This window comes from Pelophylax lessonae (assembly GCF_965119305.1).
Source record: "Pelophylax lessonae genome assembly, chromosome: 4".
Classification (NCBI taxonomy): domain Eukaryota; kingdom Metazoa; phylum Chordata; class Amphibia; order Anura; family Ranidae; genus Pelophylax; species Pelophylax lessonae.
In genome coordinates this window covers 59484392-59502187 of record NC_138771.1, presented here as the reverse complement: position 1 = coordinate 59502187, position 17796 = coordinate 59484392, and the positions used below count along the sequence as shown (strand labels likewise).

General features: G+C 46.3%; 1 protein-coding gene across 1 annotated transcript in view; it reads left to right on the top strand.

The window, feature by feature from the left end:
• The first annotated feature begins 396 nt into the window (after positions 1–396).
• Positions 397–17796, top strand: part of RCCD1 (RCC1 domain containing 1) — a 46609-nt gene continuing 29209 nt past the window's right edge. Inside the window, exons 1-2 of the mRNA XM_082253240.1 lie at positions 397–618; positions 11387–11605. Coding sequence (XP_082109366.1) covers positions 456–618; positions 11387–11605 — 382 coding nt within the window. The 5' untranslated portion in view covers positions 397–455. The remainder of the gene's footprint in view (positions 619–11386; positions 11606–17796) is intronic.

Genomic DNA, 17796 nt, shown 5'->3' with positions numbered 1-17796 from the left:
GAGCGATCAAACACCGCCGATCACTCGGTTCTCAGGGCTCCATCTGCTGCCCCCCCCCGTGCTTACTAGAGTGCTGGGCCGCGGAGGGGGCAAGAGCGGCCCGTAGTGCTGGTCCAGGGTTGTGGGCGGATCCAGGCCCTAGCCTATACCGCCTCTGTGATGTCAGCGGACTTCAGACCACTCTATGCTAAAAACAGGTCGCAGGAATGCAGAAAGGACTGCACTCCTGTGATCCATAGGACAAGTACAACCAAATGAGCTTTGGCTATACTTCTCCTTTAAGGGCCCCTGACCCCAGTAAGGTCAGCAGTGGATGCAATCTTCTCTATAGTCGGTAGGGGGAGCGCTTGCACTGCAGGTTCTTTTCACGCATGCGCACAAAGAAAAACCGCTCAGTGTAGCTGCTCTGAGAAGTAGTGCGGTTCTTGCTCTTGGCTTATTGTTCGCTGCTTCCCATGTTATGGTTCGGCTTCGGGTTCAGAGGATTCGGGCAACTGGGAGAGGGGGAGGGGCAGACTTTACCCGTCCCGGAACCGGTACCGATTATTAGAGGGTCAGATCCGGGGCAGAAGATCCTCAGAGCGGCTCCCTCCTGGAGTTACTCGGCTTTTGTGACAGGTGCGACACCTAGTGGTTAGATATGATATTGTCCTGATGTACTCTCACATGTGGCTGGCTGGGTGAATGGGGGGAAAGGTTCTGGTTATGTGCAGCAAACAGAAGCCATGGTGCGGTACATAATATATATCATGGAGATATACGTCATCCTGTCCACACTGTACAGCTGTATGCAGAGCCCTGCATGGCCAATGCTGCCTGTGAACAGAGAAACATGCACTGTGCTTGTACTGGATCAGTGAGAAAAAATGGTTCAGGCCAGGCGATGAGCATTTCTAGGAGGGGGGTCAGGTATAAAGCAGCTTCCATATATTTCTACATTTATATTTATTTATTATTTAAAAATGTTATTGTTATGCCTGTATTTTATTGTATATTTATATATTTTACATTGTATATAATGTTTATTTTATATATTTTTATTAATTGTATATAAAGTTTATTTTATATTTCTATTATTTTTTTTCTTTACATTTTGTTGATATTTATACATAATATTTTGATCTATCTATCTATCTATCTATCTATCTATCTATCTATCTATCTATCTATCTATCTATCTATCTATCTATCTATCTATCTATCTATTTAATTGAACATTCCACTGCATGTTGGGTTTATGGATGTGATGTGTAGTAACTGTTCATACAATATTCTGGACCTTTATCCTCTTCAATCGCTTGCCATTATTTTTCCCCTCCCCCTTTTCTCTGCTACACAATCGGATAATACATTTTTTTTGTCGGGGGGGGGGGGGGGGCGGGGGTTAAAGTGACAGTAAACAATAAGCTTATTATCCAAAAATACTCCATACACATTAGAGCTGCACGATTCTGGATAAAATAAATGAGAATCACAATTTTTTTTTGCTTGGAATAAATATCACGATTCTCAGCGTAACATTATCTTTCACTTTATAGAAAAAAATTGGGCTAATTTTACTGTTTAGTTTTTTTTTTTATTCATTAAAGTGCATTTTCTTCCCAAAAATTACATTTAAGAGACCGCTGCGCAAATACAGTGTGACATAAAATATTGCAACGACCACCATTTTATTCTCTAGGGTCTCTGCTAAAATATATATATATATATTTGGAGGTTCTGAGTAAATTTCTAGCAAAAAATAGTGATTTTAACCTGTAAGCAAAAAGTGTCAGAAAAAGTCTAACTCTTTAAAGCGGACTTCCACCCAAAAGTGGATCTTCCGCTCATTTGCTTCCTCAGACATTTTATATTTTTAAAAGTGTTTTTTTTTTTTTTTTTTAATTTATCGACACCACCAACTGTGGAAGGGAGTTCCACATCCTTACAGCTCTAACAGTAAAGAACCCCTTGCACAGTTTAAAAAAAATAAAAAAATTGTAGCTGCTGACTTTTAATATAAAGACATTTACCTGTCCAGGGGGCCCGCTATTTCAGCACCCCATCGGCTCCGGGTGCAGGCGCCGGCATCTTCTCCAAGGGAAACTGGAAGTGAAGCCTTGCGGCGTCACAGCCTGTTTCCTACTGCGCAAGCGCGAGTGGCGCTGCACTTCCTGAATGGTCCCGCTGCCTTCTGGGACCTCTGTGTGTTTCTCAGAAGGCAGCAGGGGGGAAGGAGGAGGGGCTGGAAGTTTTGTAGATCACCGCACAATGATTGTGGCAATCTTACCCGGAAGTGGGAGCGGGCACCTGGTTTTGACAGGTATCTGCAAGCCCCCCCCAGGTGGAAAATGTGGCAGCGGAGAGGGGGAGCAAACAAGCGGAGGTCCCCCTTTTGGGGAAGACAGAACTGCTTCTCGCCCAACTTCTTTAGAGATCCAAGATTAAACAGTTTACTCCTCTATGCTGGAGTTACCATTGGAAGATTTGTATGTTGGGATCCTATCGCTTCTTCTCCCAGGGAGAATAAATTTTATGTTTTTATTCGTTCCTCGTAATTGAGGTCCTCCAGCCCCTTTATTAACTTGGTTGCTCTTCTTTGGACTCGCTCCAGCACATCTCTCCTGAGGATTGGTGACCAGAACTGGACGAAATACTCCAGATGTGACCAAACCAGAGTTTTGTAAAGTGATAGAATTCTAGTTTTTATCTCTGGAGTAAATCCCCTTTTAAACACTTCAGCTCCGGAAGATTCCCCCCCCCCCCCCCTTCATGACCAGGCTATTTTTTGCGATACGGTACTACGTTACCTAAACTCACAATTGCGCGGTCGTGCGATGCTGTACCCAAATAAAATTGATGTCCTTTTTTCCCACAAATAGAGCTTTCGGTTGGTGGTATTTGATCAACTCGGCAGTTTTTATTTTTTGCGCTATAAACAAAAAAAGAGCGACAATTTTGATAAAAAAAAACAAACAATATTTCTCTTACGTCCTCCGACAGTCGCCGCCTCTTCATATTCGTCACAATGGGGTTATTGACCTTTGCTCCGTAGGAGTAGCTAGGCAACAGAATATGTTAATATCAAAGCTTTTAGCATTCCCCACCCCTAGGGGGTGGTCTCCCCAGTCAGTACCCTCCTACTTCCTGCATTCCTACCTCAGTTTCAATTGTCTAGCTAAGGAGTTAGCAGGCTTAACCTGTGCTGGGATTTCAGTCTCAGCCTCTATTCTCTCTTTTTGATTTTATTTCAAGTATTTTCTCTTCTTTACTTAGCTGTTATTTTTCAGCATTAGTTTAGTTCTTCGGATGAAGATGATCATGCGGAGCTGGGTCTCGGGCTGGCCTCCCTGGGTACCAGGGTTCAGGGCCAGTGGCTTCCCAGCCTGCCATCGAGCGTTCAGCTCAGGTTTCCCTGGCATTTGTGAACGACCCATCCCTGTTCGCTGCAGGGATGCTGCGGTGAGGTGGCTACCTCACCGGACGCCATTTGCGGTTTCGCACCGCAGTTCCACTGCGTCCTGGCTGCGACTCTCCCTGTCCCTAGTGCAGCGGTTTGATCGCTTGTGCGGGTTCCCCACGCCATCCGGATGGTAAGTGTATTCTGTGTGGGGACCTGTCTGTTTTGGGTGTCAGTCTGGGACTGTGGGGCCCTGCATGTCTGTGAAAACCTTTGAGCTCCCTGTCAGTAATCGCTGCCTTTCTGTGGGCTGAAGAGGGGGGGGGGGGCTCTCCTGCTCTGCTCTGTGTAACAGGCTGAGAGTTCTGTGAGACATGCTGTATGCTGTGTGTGGCATGCTTGTGCTACGTTTTTGGGGCATACTGTGCGGTGACCGCTGCTGCGGTCCGCCATTTTTTTGCAGCGAGCATGGTGGCCGGTCCTGTGTGCAAAGAGCGGCGTTTTTGGCGCCAAGCGCCGCCATTTTGGCGGCGATCGACCCGGCCTCATGTCAGCGCTGTTTTCTGTATCTGCCTATGGAGCCTCAGCCAGCGGCCATGTTTGTGTAGCCTTTGCATAGGCTTCATAAGGGCGGTCAGTCTTGCATCACTTCCTTTTCCTCTGGGACAGCGATCGGTGCAGCAGCCTGTGTGATCCCTCCAGGTTTTACCTTTCCATATTCCTGTATTCCTTGCCTTGTATTCCTGTCCTTGTGGGGGTCGGTGTATTCTGTGAGTGCGGTGGGCTACGCTCGCCGCGACCTTAAAGGGGCAGTACTCCTTTTTTTCCTAAATTACTGGGGCATGGATTCTCAGGAAAGCAAGTTCCCCCCCTCCTTGGTAGGGGGCCAAGGGGCTGCTGCTTCCCCCGAGGGGGCTGATCTGGCTACTATTGTGGCTAACCTAGCTGCTCAGGTGCAGATGCTGGTGGCTGATCGATCCACAAAAAGGCCCAGTGTGTCCATTTCCTCTGATTCAGAGGGCGATGGGGTTGCTATGGCTGGAGTGCCCTTCTCAGGGTCTCACTCATCTCTAGACCTTGCGGGGTCTGAAGGGGAGGCTGAGGTGGAAGGGGTTGATAATTCTCCCCCTGGCTCGTCTGAAGAGCTTGCACTCATGGATGAGTTGGTTGCTTCTATCAAGCAAACGCTGCATTTGGAGGATGAACTATGTCCTCCTGTTTTGATGTCATCGCACCAGAAGGGACCTTCTGTGGTGGCTCCAGTCCCCGGCGGTGTCGGGGGGCAAGTCCTTTCGCCCTTGCTCGTGGACAGTGATCATCACGGATGCCAGCCTGTCGGGCTGGGGTGGTGTTCGGGGGGTTTTGTCCGCTCAGGGAACTTGCTCGGAGGAGGAGTCCTCCCTTCCGATCAACATTCTGGAATTGCGAGCGATAAATCTATGCCTTCGGCGTTGGTCGGACAGGCTGCAGGGCCGTCCGGTTCGGGTGCAGACAGACAATGCCACAGCGGTGGCCTACATCAACCACCAAGGGGGCACCAGGAGTGTCCGAGCGGCTTGGGAAGTAGCCGACATTCTATCTTGGGCCGAGACGCACGTCCCGGCGATATCTGCTGTTCACATTCCGGGGGTGGAGAACTGGCAGGCGGATTATCTGAGCCGCCAGACCCTGGACCAGGGAGAATGGTCCCTTCACCCGGATGTCTTTCTGATGTTGTGCGAGAAGTGGGGGTCCCCAGATGTGGACCTGTTCGCGTCTCGTTTGAACACCAAGGTGAAAAGGTTTGTGGCAAGGACGCGCGATCCTCGGGCAGACGCCTCAGACGCGTTGGTGGCGCCCTGGCATCAGTATCGTCTGATGTATGCCTTTCCACCGATTCAGCTGCTGTCCAGGTTCCTTCGCAGGTTGGCCTCGGAACCGAAAACGGTGATTCTGGTGGCACCAGACTGGCCTCGCCGGTCTTGGTACGCAGACCTCGTGAATCTGGCGGTCTACGCTCCGTGGCGTCTACCTCTTCGAGAAGATCTCCTGTCTCAAGGGCCGATATTTCATCCTACTTTACAGTCGCTGGCTTTGACGGCCTGGCTGTTGAAACCCAGATCCTGAAGGATAGGGGTCTCTCCCCTGAGGTCATTCACACTTTGATCAAGGCTAGAAAGTCCTCTTCGGGGAAGGTTTACTACCGTACTTGGAAGGCCTATTTTGCTTGGTGTGAGTCCAGGGGGTATTCCCCTCGCTCGTACTCGGTATCAAGAGTGTTGGCTTTTCTTCAAACGGGCGTGGACCAGCGTTTGGCGTTGGCCACGATTAAGGGTCAGATTTCTGCTCTGGCCGTTCTCTTTCAACGCCCTGTGGCGTCTAATTCTTTGGTTGGCACCTTTGTTCAAGGGGTGCGGCATCTGGTCCCTCCTAGGAGGGAGCCTTTGCCTCCATGGGACTTGAATCTTGTTCTGTCCGTGTTGCAACATGCTCCCTTTGAAAAAATCAGGGAGATCTCGTCAATGTTGTCCAAGAAGGTCGCCTTTTTGGTGGCAATCACCTCGGCTCGTAGGGTGTCGGAGCTGGCTGCTTTGTCCTGCAGATCTCCGTATTTGGTGGTTCACTTGGATAAGGTGGTCTTGCGACCTAACCCGTCTTTCCTTCCAAAAAGGATTTCGGAATTTCACCTCAATGAGGACATTGTCTTGCCTTCGCTTTGCGCAAAGCCTAAACATCCAAAGGAAGTGGCTTTGCATTCCTTGGATGTTGTTCGGGCGATCAGGGTTTTACCTGTCATCGACTGAATCCTTTCGCAAGACGGATTCTCTATTTGTCCTTCCAGAGGGGCCTCGGAAGGGCATGGCGGCGTCGGCTTCTACCATCGCCAAATGGATCAGATAGGTAATTGAACAGGCCTATGCTTTGAAGGGAAAAGTTCCCCCCATGCCTGTGAAGGCGCACTCTACAAGATCTCTGAGTACGTCTTGGGCCTGGCATCATCGGGCTTCTGTGGCCCAGGTGTGTAAGGCGGCGACTTGGTCGTCCGTTCACACCTTCTCAAAATTCTACAAAGTGGATGTTCAGGCATCGGCAGATGCTTCCTTTGGCCCCAAGGTTCTTTGTGCGGCAGTGCCTTAGGGTTCCTTGTTTTTTTCTTGGACCCTTGGCTGTTGGTATGTTTTTATCCCTAGGTTATTTGTTTTCCTGGGTTGTTGCTCCTGTTGAGCAAGTTTTTTCGTGTTGCCCAGTTGGTTTCCTTCCTTTGGTAAGGTTCCTTTCTCTGATGTGGGTATTGCGTTGCTTTAGGCGCGGCTGCTGTTTTCCCACCCCTCATGTCTACACTGCTTTGGGACGTCCCCATTGTGACGAATATGAAGAGGCGGCGACTGTCGGAGGACGTAAGAGAAAACGGAATTATTGTAAAATCTTACCTGTAAAATTCCTTTCTCTGAGTCCTCCGACAGTCGCCGCCCCCGCTTCTCTTTTGGGGTTTGTTTATGTACTCTACTGCTATACTACTGAAACTGAGGTAGGAATGCAGGAAGCAGGAGGGTATTGACTGAGGGGACCACCCCCTAGGGGTTGGGTATGCTAAAAGCTTTGATATTAACATATTCTGTTGCCTAGCTACTCCTACGGAGCAAAGGTCAATAACCCCATTGTGACGAATATGAAGAGGCGGCGACTGTCGGAGGACGTAAGAGAAATATTGTTTGTTTTTTTTTCGGAGGACTCAGAGAAAGGAATTTTACAGGTAAGATTTTACAAAAATTCAGTTTTTTTGCTTTAAAACATCCAATAAAAAATGTAAAACTCAAATTTCTTCATCAGTTTAGGCAAATATGTATTCTGCTACATATGTTTGTTTAAAAAAAATCCTAATAAGCATATATTGATTGGTTTGCACAAAAGCTATAGCGGCTACAAACTATGGGATAGATGTATGGAATTTTTATTTTTGTGGGACTGCGACATTGCGGGGGACAAATCTGACACTAAGTAACACTTTTTGGGGACCAGTAACACTAATACTGTGATCAGCACTAAAGAAATATACACTGACACTGTACTAATGACACTGGCAGGGAAGGGGTTAACATCAGGGCCGATCAAAGGGTTAAATGTGTTCCCTGGGAGTACTTGCTAACTGTGTGGGGGAGATGCTTTCACTAGGAGAAGACAGAGATCCGTGTTCCTGCTTAGCAGAAACACAGGATCGTCATCTTCCCCTCTCACAGAACGGCGGTCTGCCTTGTTTACATAGGCAGACCGCCATTCTGCCTCTCTTGCTAATGATCGCGGGGTGCTGACGAACATTGGGTCCGCTGGACTTGCTGATCGGCTTTAATCACAGCGGGAGCGGGTCGCCGGCGGAACATGAGCTCGCCCCAGACCCAGTGCACAAAATGATGCACAGGTCCATAACTGGTTAATGCATGCTAATATTCTGCTAGCTTTGTTTGCATGCTATTGCTGAGCCTGTGGTCCATACTACCCTGAGATCTATCCATGGTCCATACTACCCTGAGATCTATCCATGGTCCATACTACCCTGAGATCTATCCACGGTCCATACTACCCTGAGATCTATCCACGGTCCATACTACCCTGAGATCTATCCACGGTCCATACTACCCTGAGATCTATCCATGGTCCATACTACCCTGAGATCTATCCATGGTCCATCACGGAGTTAGCAAGAGAGGATCACTACATTCCTACATACAGTGGGACCATGGTGAATGAACATAGTCACCCTCTAACAGGAAGCTGGATCATAGTAGCAAAAAACAAAGGATTTTTGAGTTTTTAGAAGGAGGGGGGGGGGTCTGAGAGCAATTGAAGTGACTTTTGTAAGAGTTTCTTAAACTGGAGTTTAGTGTCACTTTAGGTGGCTTTTCTGCAGGACCTGGTCCTGATCATTCCTCCCCCCCCCCCCCCGCCCCAAAACCTCCAGGGATACTAACATCACATGTTCATTGGGGCAACCTGTGTCACACTGTGTGCGCTCCAGGAAAACAAGCAGTCTGTGTACCGAGCATTCATCCCTGGGCACATATGGCTTTAATTGTTAGTACTGCTTGGTGCACTGTCCAGCCACAGAAGTTTTTAGCTTATCATAGTTTTAAAGGTTGCCAGCAGCAGGGGCTGAACAGTGCATCTGTGCTTCCATCTACTCCTAAACATCGGGATCTCATGCACCAGGGCTAAATGTCCAGTTTACAAAAGAACAACCAATACTCCAACGCTCAAAATGACAGTCACCAGACCAGGAGCACTGCTTCAGGGGTGCAGCCTTCCTCAGACAGGGGAATCCAATCATATACTGCAAAAGAACACACAGGGGGTGGAGACGCCTAATGCATTACCCCAAGGTTTATTATAAAAAACCAAACAGCCGATTGAATACTCCCAAAGGACAGAAGCAACATGCACAACAAAAGTTATCTCTGATGGTCAACCAATGTGGCAACAAGTGACCAAACTGTAGGGGATGTGGGCAGCTGACGTGTTTCGGGGAAACATTCCCTTCTTAATGAGCTCTGAGGAAGGGAATGCTTCCCTGAAACGCGTCGGCTTGCCGACCTCGCCTGCAGTTTTGTCACTCTCTGCCACGCTGGTTGACCATCAGAAATTGTTGTTGTTGTGCATGTTGCTTCTGTCCTTTGTAAGTATTCCATAGGCTGTTTTGTTTTGTTTTTTTTTTATAATAAACCTTGGGTAACGCACTAGCCCACATGTGTCAAACACAAGGCCCGGGGTCTGAATCCGGCCCTCCAGGCCATTTCATGTGGCCCTCCACCTCTTCTGCAGGTGCAGCACCCTATTCGTCTTCACCCCCAGTCCCCCACCTTGTCTCAGGGGTAGGCAGCAGAGAGGAAGACAGATCTCCTCCGCCAGATCCTGCATTTCTCCCTGCAGCCACAGAGAGTCTCGTCTTGGCCCCCTCCCCTTCTTAGCAGTCAGTAGCAGAGAGGAAGGCATAACTCCTACAGGTCCAGCGCCTCTCTGTGCAGCACACCCTAGTCTCCACCTCTCCTAATCTCAGCATTCAGCAGACTCTGGCACCTGACTCCAGCCCTCCTCTGGTCCTCCTCCAGATCCTGCACTTTCTGCTTCCCAGGTTTGCAGTAGCACAAGGTAAGGGGGGTGCACTGTGATGTAAGGGAGGGTTGGGGACTCTTGACTTCTGATGGTGGGGGGGTTCTTGACATCTGATGTCAGGAAGTGTGGGGTGCACAGGAAATCTAGTCCTGTAGATACAACTGGCCCTTTGGGGGCAACCATAATGCTAATACGGTCCGTGATGAAATTGAGTTTGGCACCCCTGCTCTAGGTGTTTGCACCCTCTGTGTGTTCTTTTGCATTAAATGTCCAGTGTGTACGAGGCCTTTGTCACTGACAGTTTGGATATCCATAAGAAATTAGAACTTTTTGTGATGGCGGACATGGGTTGATGAAATCTCTTTTTCCTGATAAAGTTGAAGTTCTTCCAGTTTTCTCTCCGGGTTTCTTGCAGTTTCTATACTGACATAAATGTCTTGATACAGTGTAAGTTTCCAAAATATTTCCTTTGCCTTGCTTTACAGTCATAATGCCGAGAGTGAGGAAAAAATTCTGAGAATGGTACATGGCTCGGCTGTTTAAAATTAATACTATGGAAATTAACTATAAATGCATGTCTAGATGGTATATAACACCAGATAAAGCACATAAATATCAGACAGGGAAAACGCCATATTGCTGTGGAGGTTGTAAAGTAGGGATCGACCGATATCGTTTTTTCATTGCCGATACCGATATTTTGGTCATCACGTATCGGTATCGGCCGATATGGGCCGATATTTTCGTACATTAAAAAAACGTTTTTTTCTTTTTTTTTTCACTTGACAGGTACTCTTGAGGAGGGATCTGGGGGTCTAAAAGACCCAAACCCTTCGTCTGCACTTAAAAGCATTCAAAACGCCAAGTTTGGCTGTTTTGAATGCTGTAATTTTTTTAAATTTGGTGCCGAGTACCCGGAAGTGATGTCATTTTACAAGGAGACCTGATCAGAGCCGAATGCGGCTTTGATCGGATCTTCGGCGGCCGTGCAGGCTGGTTGCCCAGGTCTTCCGGTGGGATGGGAGACCTGGGCGAGCCGCGGGAGGGGGCGTCCCCTCCCGCTCCTTGTAATGACAGCCGAGCAGCTTCTGAGCCGCATTGGTTGTCATTACAAGACAGCCGACCGTCGGCTATGGATGCCGGTACCGGGATGATGCCTCTAATCACTCCGGTACAAGCCCTTTTCTGAAATATCGGTAACCTCCGGGGCCGGTTCCGATATATCGGGGAAAGTGCAGATCGGCTCCCTATATATCGGCTTTGCCAATAATCGGTCGATCCCTAGTGTAAGGAAGTGGGAACTATGACCCACATATGGTGGGAATGCCCTAAAATAAAAAAGTATTGGAAGTAAGTTTTAAAACAAATAAAGGAGATCACAAATATAAAGACCCCTGAAGAACCGTGATAGTGTCTATTTCATGGCGTAAAAGGTTCAGTAAAACAATATAAACGAACTGTAATCCCTTATATGAATAATGCAGCCAAAAGCCTAATACCCCGATATTGGCAAGAAAAAGAGGCCCCTACAGTAGGAGATTGGTTTAAAAAAGTGGAAAAAACAAGGAATTTAGAATACCTACGATGTAGCAGGGAAGATGAGATGGGAAAATGTACAAATTTGTGGGAATCCTGTATAGAGTTTAAAAAAACAAGGATATATACTGATCTAATGGAAGGATAAGAGAAGAGGAAGGAGAGGAGAGAAGATGGAAATAAAAGAGAGGAAGAGGGAGGGGGGTACGAAAGGAGTAGGACAATGGAATAATTCACGTATATTTGCTATGTCTTTTTTCCTTTTGACATGTTTGTGTATTATTATATATTTTTGGAAAATAAAAAAATAATAATGCCATGAGTGAAAGTAAAGAATGAGTCTTGCAATGATTTGCGGCTTCAGTAAAGTTTGGATTTATTTTGCAGACGATGGCTCTTTGCTTCTGTCCGGATTCATTGGTGGATCTTCCCAGCAGGATCTCCGCCTCGGTGGCCTGGATTGTCAGGATGTCTTGCCATCAGAGAAGTACATCATTGTTCTAATGAAGGACAGGGTGGAGTGCTGGAACACCAATTCTCTACATCCTGATGGAACGCTGCCAGAGCCCATGTGGAAAATGGAGGTGCCCCCTGGAAATAAATCTGGTAAAGACAATTATTTCTGCACTTGGCTTACCTGGCATTTAAAGCACAAATGACTATTAGTGCTGGGCTCAGGCGTGTTCGGATCCTAGCACAAACAAATGGTTACTGCCCAGTGCCCACACCTGTAACTGGTCTCTGCAGCAAGGAGAATTGGAAGGGCAACGCATATAACAAGACACAAAAGGATTCCAAGCTTTCCTTACTGACCAGTCTGTGGGTGTGACCAACCAAATTATTTGTGGTCCTCACTCTGAATTCTGTCAGTCTCTAATAATTGGAGACTCACCGAATTTAGAGTTAGGACCACAGATAATGGGGTGCCTTGTCGGGGCTCTGTGGCTTACACATGTATTTGCAAATGTGTGCAACTAAACCCCTGTTTTTAACGCATACTGTTTGACATTTTAATTCGGTTGGTCGCAGACTGGTCGGTAAGGAGAGCCTGGAATCCTTTTGTGTCTTGTTAACCACTTACCGCAAAGTGACGTATATTTACGTCGGCAAACTTTGCGGTGTTATACCGGGGTGATGCCTCTAGCTAGAGGCATCACCCCGATACCGTGGTTTAGAGCCAACGGTCGGCTTTCCACCGGGAGACCCGAGCACCCAGCCGGCGTGTCCGCCGGCTGAATGGAGTCCCGATCTAAGCCGGAAGCGGCTTCGATCGGGTCTCCGATGACGTAACCTGGAGGCGGCGTCCATGACTTCACTTCCGGGTTACTCTGCTGCAAAAGGCGGCAGATTTAAAAAACGGCAGTTTTCAGCGTTTTGCATACATGAAAGTGTAGTGGAGGGGTCTGGGGTCTTTTAGACCCTCGATCCCTCCATAAAGAGTACCTGTCACTGCATATTGGTGTCACAAGGGATGTTTACATTGCTTGTGACAGCAATAAAAGTGATCAGATTTTATTTATTTTTTTTTAAAAAAACCTGTAATAAAGTTAAAAAAAAAAAAATAGGAAAAAAAATAATACATTTTAGCCGCCCCCGTCACCGTTAGCTCGCGCACGAAAGAAAATGTATACAGAAGTTGAACCGCGAATGAAATCACTGTTCAAACCACACATGTGATCGCCAGAGCGTGGGCAATAATTAAAAAAAAAAGAGCTACACTCTAACTCTAAACTGGTAACCGTTAAAAAAAATTTAAAGCGTCGCCTATTGAGATTTCTATTGACCGTAGTTTGTCGCCATTCCATGGGTGTGCGCAATTTTAAACCGTAAGATGTTGGGTATCTATTTACTCGGCGTGACATCATCTTTCACAATATACAAAAAAAATTATCTAACTTTACTGTTTAGTATTTTTTAAATGCAGTGAAATGTGATTTTTCGTAATTTTTCCATAAAAATTACGTTTTAAAGACCGCTGCGCAAATACCGCGTGACAAAAAATATTGCAATGACCGCCATTTGATTCTCCAGAGTCTTTGCTAAAAAAATATATATAATGTTTGGGGGTTCTAAGTAGTTTTCTAGGAAAAAATACTGGTTTTAACTTGTGAACAAAAAGTGTCAGAAATAGGCCTGGGGCTTAAGTGGTTAATTGTGTTTGGTTCCTAGTCCCAACCCACCTGAGCAATCCCACCAGGAAGCCGTCACTGCACTCCGCCAATCATAGGCAGTGAGGCATCTCCCGGGCCGCAGCTGCAGATACATACGCTGCCTACAATTGGCTGTGTGCAGTGCCGGCCTCCTGGTGGGATTGCTCAGGTGGGTTGGGACTACGATCCGAACACTCCTGAGCACATCCCTAGTGGCTATGAGTTTACCAAGTCTTTTTTTTTCTGTCTATTGTCAGTGCAGATATCAGTGTGATGGTATAAATTCCCATTGTGTGCATGATGGTAGAATAACAGGGTGCCTGTGAGCTGCAAGGGGGTTCAGGAAGGCATTGAAACCTCGTTCTCAGCCACTACAAGAATAACACTGTGCAAAACAGCAAAAAAGTGCAAAGCTGCTAAATTCATAAACAAAATTAATGTGATAAATAAAAAACATGAATTCATAAACTAGAAATAAATATTTAACCGCTTCCATACAGAGCAGTTAGACACCCTTCCTGCCCAGACCAATTTTCAGCTTTCAGCACTCTTACACTTTGAATGACAATTGCTCAGTCATGCTACACTGTAACCAAACAACATTTTTATCATTTTTTTCACACAAATAGAGCTTTCTTTTGGTGGTATTTGAACACAACTGGGGTTTTTTTTTTTCGTGATATATGCAAAAAAAGAGCAAAAAGTTTGAAAAAAAAACACTTTTTTTTAGTTTCAATTATAAAATTTTGCAAAAAATTTATTTTTCTTCATACATTTGGGCCAAAATGTATACTGCTACATGTCTCTGGTAAAATTAACCCAAATTAGTGTATATTATTTAGTCTGTGCGAAAGTTATTGAGTCTAGAAGCTATGGTACCAATTACTGAAAATTGATCACACCAGATGTACTGACTGCCTATGTCCTTTCTTGAGGCCCTGAAATGTCAGGACAGTACAAATACCGACCAAATGACCCCTTTTTGTAAAGTAGACAGTCCAAGGTATTTAGTAAGAGGCATGGTGAGTTTTTTGAAGTTGTAATTTTTTCCCACAATTCTAGCTAAAATGAAGAAAAAAAATTTTTTTTCTTTTTTTTCCCACAAAGTTGTCAATTTATAAGCTATTTCTAACACATAGCATGTACACAGCAAAAATTACACCCAAAAATACATTCTGCTACTCCTTCCGAGTATGGCGATACCACATGTGTGAGACTTTTACACAGCCTGGCCACAAAAAGAGACTCCACGTCCAAGAAGCACATTCAGGCATTCTAGGAGCATAAATACACATAAAACTTTCTTACTACCTATCACACTTTTCAAGGCCCTAGAGCACCAATACAATGGAAAAGTCCACAAAATGACCCCATTTTGGAAAGCAAACACTCCAACGTATATTCTATGAGGCATTATGGGTCGTTTGAACATATGATTTTTTTCCACAGGTTTTTGGAAAATGTGGGAAAAAAATGAAAACTTTTTTTTTTTTACACAAAGTTGTCAATTTATAGGATATTCCTAACACATAGCATGTACACAGCAAAAATGACACCACAAAATACATTCTGCCACTCCTCCTGAGTATGGCAATACCACATGTGTGAGACTTTTTCACAGCCTAGCCATATAGAGGGGCCTAACATCCAAGGAGCATCATCATGCATCCTAGCCACTTGCCTAGGCCTATTTTTTACATTTGGTGTTTACAAGCTAAAATCAGTTGTTTTGCTAGAAAACTGCTTAGAACCCCCAAACATTATATATTTTTTTTTAGCAGAGACCCTAGAGAATAAAATGGAGATTATTGCAATATTTTTTTATCACACCGTATTTGCGCAGCGGTCTTCCAAACGCAATTTTTTTGGAAAAAATTCACTTTTTTTAATTAAAAAATAAGAAACCAGTAAAGTTAGCCCAATTTTTTTCCATAATGTGAAAGATAATGTTACGCCGAGTAAATAGATACCCAACATGTCATGTTTCAAAATTGCTCACGGAATGGCGACAAACTTTGGTACTTAAAAATCCCCATGGGCGATAATTTAAAAATTTCTACAGGTTGCCATCTTTGAGTTACAGAGGAGGTCTAGGGCTCAAATTATTCCCCTTGCTGTAACGATCGCGGCGATACCTCACATGTGTGGTTTGAACACCGTTTACATATGTGGGCGGGGTTTCTGTATGCTTTCGCTTCTGCGCGCGAGCTAACGGGGACAGGGCGCTTTAATTTTTTTTTTTTTTTTTTTTTTACTATTTATTTTATTTATTATTTTTTATTTTTACACCGTTTAAAAAAAAAAAAAATTGATCATTTTTATTTCTATTAAAAGAAATGTAAATATTCCTCGTAATAGAAATAGGCACGACAGGACCTCTTTTTTGTGAGATCTGGGGTCAAAAAGTCCTCAGATCTCACAAGTACACTAAAAGATAGAAAAAAAAAAAAATTATTATATAAAATGAAAAAAAAAAAAAAAAGGACCTTTAAACCGGTTGCTAGGCAACAACATTTTCCGTAGCTCCGGTCCTCCAAGACCATAGAGTCAAGTGAGGGCAAGCTTGCCCTCACTCGACATCCTGTCTGTGAGGATTCGGGACCAGATCGTTTTCCCCGCTGCCGGCGGGTCCGGTAAGCGGGGAAAAGGACCGGAACGCGTCGGGAGGGGGGGGGGGCGCCTCTTCCGCCATCCCGGAAGGGTGATCCCACGGCGAATCCGCCGCTGGGACCACCCTTATCGGAAAGCCAACTGTCCACCGTTTAAAAAAATACCAGGGTTATGGCAGCTATCTGCTGCCATAACACCGGTATTTAGGTTTAAACGGAGGACGTATATAAACCTTTTTGGACTTGGACATGGTGGCTGTATGAAGGGTGACAGGTACTCGGGTACTTTGTTGGGCAGGTGACAGGTACTCTGGTACTGATGAGCAGGTGGCAGGTACTCGGGTACTCCGATAGGCAGGTGACAGGTACTCGGGTACTCTGATGGGCAGGTGACAGGCAGGTGATAGGTACTGATGAGTAGTACTCACTGACTGATAGGTGATAGGTGATACTGTACTGATGGGTACTGATGATCAGTACTGATACGCGATAGGTACTGATGAGTAGTGATGGGTACTGATGAGCAGGCGGCAATACTCGGGTACTTCAGGCGTCAGGTACTCTGATGAGCAGGTGGAAGGTACTCGGGTACTCTGATGGGTAGGTGACAGGTACTCAGGTACTCTGATGACGGGTACTCCGTTGACAGGTACTCAAAGTACCCGAGTACCTGTCATCAGAGTACCCGAGTACCTGTCATCAGAGTACCCGAGTACCTGTCATCAGAGTACCTGAGTACCCGTCATCAGAGTACCTGAGTACCCGTCATCAGAGTACCTGAGTACCCGTCATCAGAGTACCCGAGTACCCATCATCAGAGTACCCGTCATCAGAGTACCCGAGTACCTGTCATCAGAGTACCCGAGTACCCGTCATCAGAGTACCAGAGTACCCGAGTACCTGTCATCAGAGTACCCGAGTACCTGTCATCAGAGTACCCGAGTACCTGTCATCAGAGTACCCGAGTACCTGTCATCAGAGTATCCGTCATCAGAGTACCTGAGTACCTGTCATCAAAGTACCCGAGTACCTGTCACCAGCCCATCAGAGTACCCAAGTACCTGTCATCTGAGTACCTGATGGGCTGGTGACAGGTACTCGGGTACTTTGATGGGCTAGTGACAGGTGCTCTTTATTGGAGGGGGGGGCAATCAGTGTGTTTAGGGTGCACTGTAGTTGGTAACTAGCTGTTACCACAATCTCCTCCTCACACAGGATCAGTGTGTGAGGAGGAGAACACGGTGACAGCTAGTTACCGTGCTCTCTGTTGACATTTGTGACCGGCTGTGATTGGACACAGCCGGTCACGTGGTAAAGAGCCAATTTCATTGGCTCTTTACCTAGATCGGGGATCGACTCTGTCCGAGGGACGAGCCTCGTCCCCGATCGCTGCTCTGCGCGCCCCCGGGGGCGCGCATTGCAGAGAGAACGAGCGGCTCGTGCTGGAGCCGCTCATGTGATCGGCTGTGATTGACACAGCCGATCACGTGGTAAACAGCCAATTTCTATTGGCTGTTTACCTTGATCAGGGATGGGCTATGTCCGAGGGACGAGCCTCATCCCTGATCGCGCCGTTGCGCGCCGCCGGGGTCGCGCACTGGCTGCTAGAACGGGCCGACGTCATATGACGGCGGCCCGGATCTAGACAACCACTTTGCCGATGTCATTTTACATGACTCGGTATGGAAGTGGTTAAGCAGAAATTCATTATCTTGTAGAGTGCTTTTCAAAAGGTGCTTCAGTGCCCAAAGTGCTTCTTAGTGCTTCCTAACTGTGGGGTTTTACCCCTCCCCCCCCCCCCCAAACTCCAAACTGCAAATGTAAAGGAACTCTTACTGTCCTGAATCCCCTATAAGGCTTCTTTCACACTGATGTCCTGCGGTTTACCTGCACTGCAGGTGCTGCGCAGTGCATTTGTGACTTTCCTGGGTTAGCTGCGCTTTGCCATGGATTTCTATTCTGCATTCAGGAGTTTGTGCGCTTTCAGAAAGTACACAAAACCCTCAGGATGTAATAGAAGTTTATGGCTAAGCCCAGC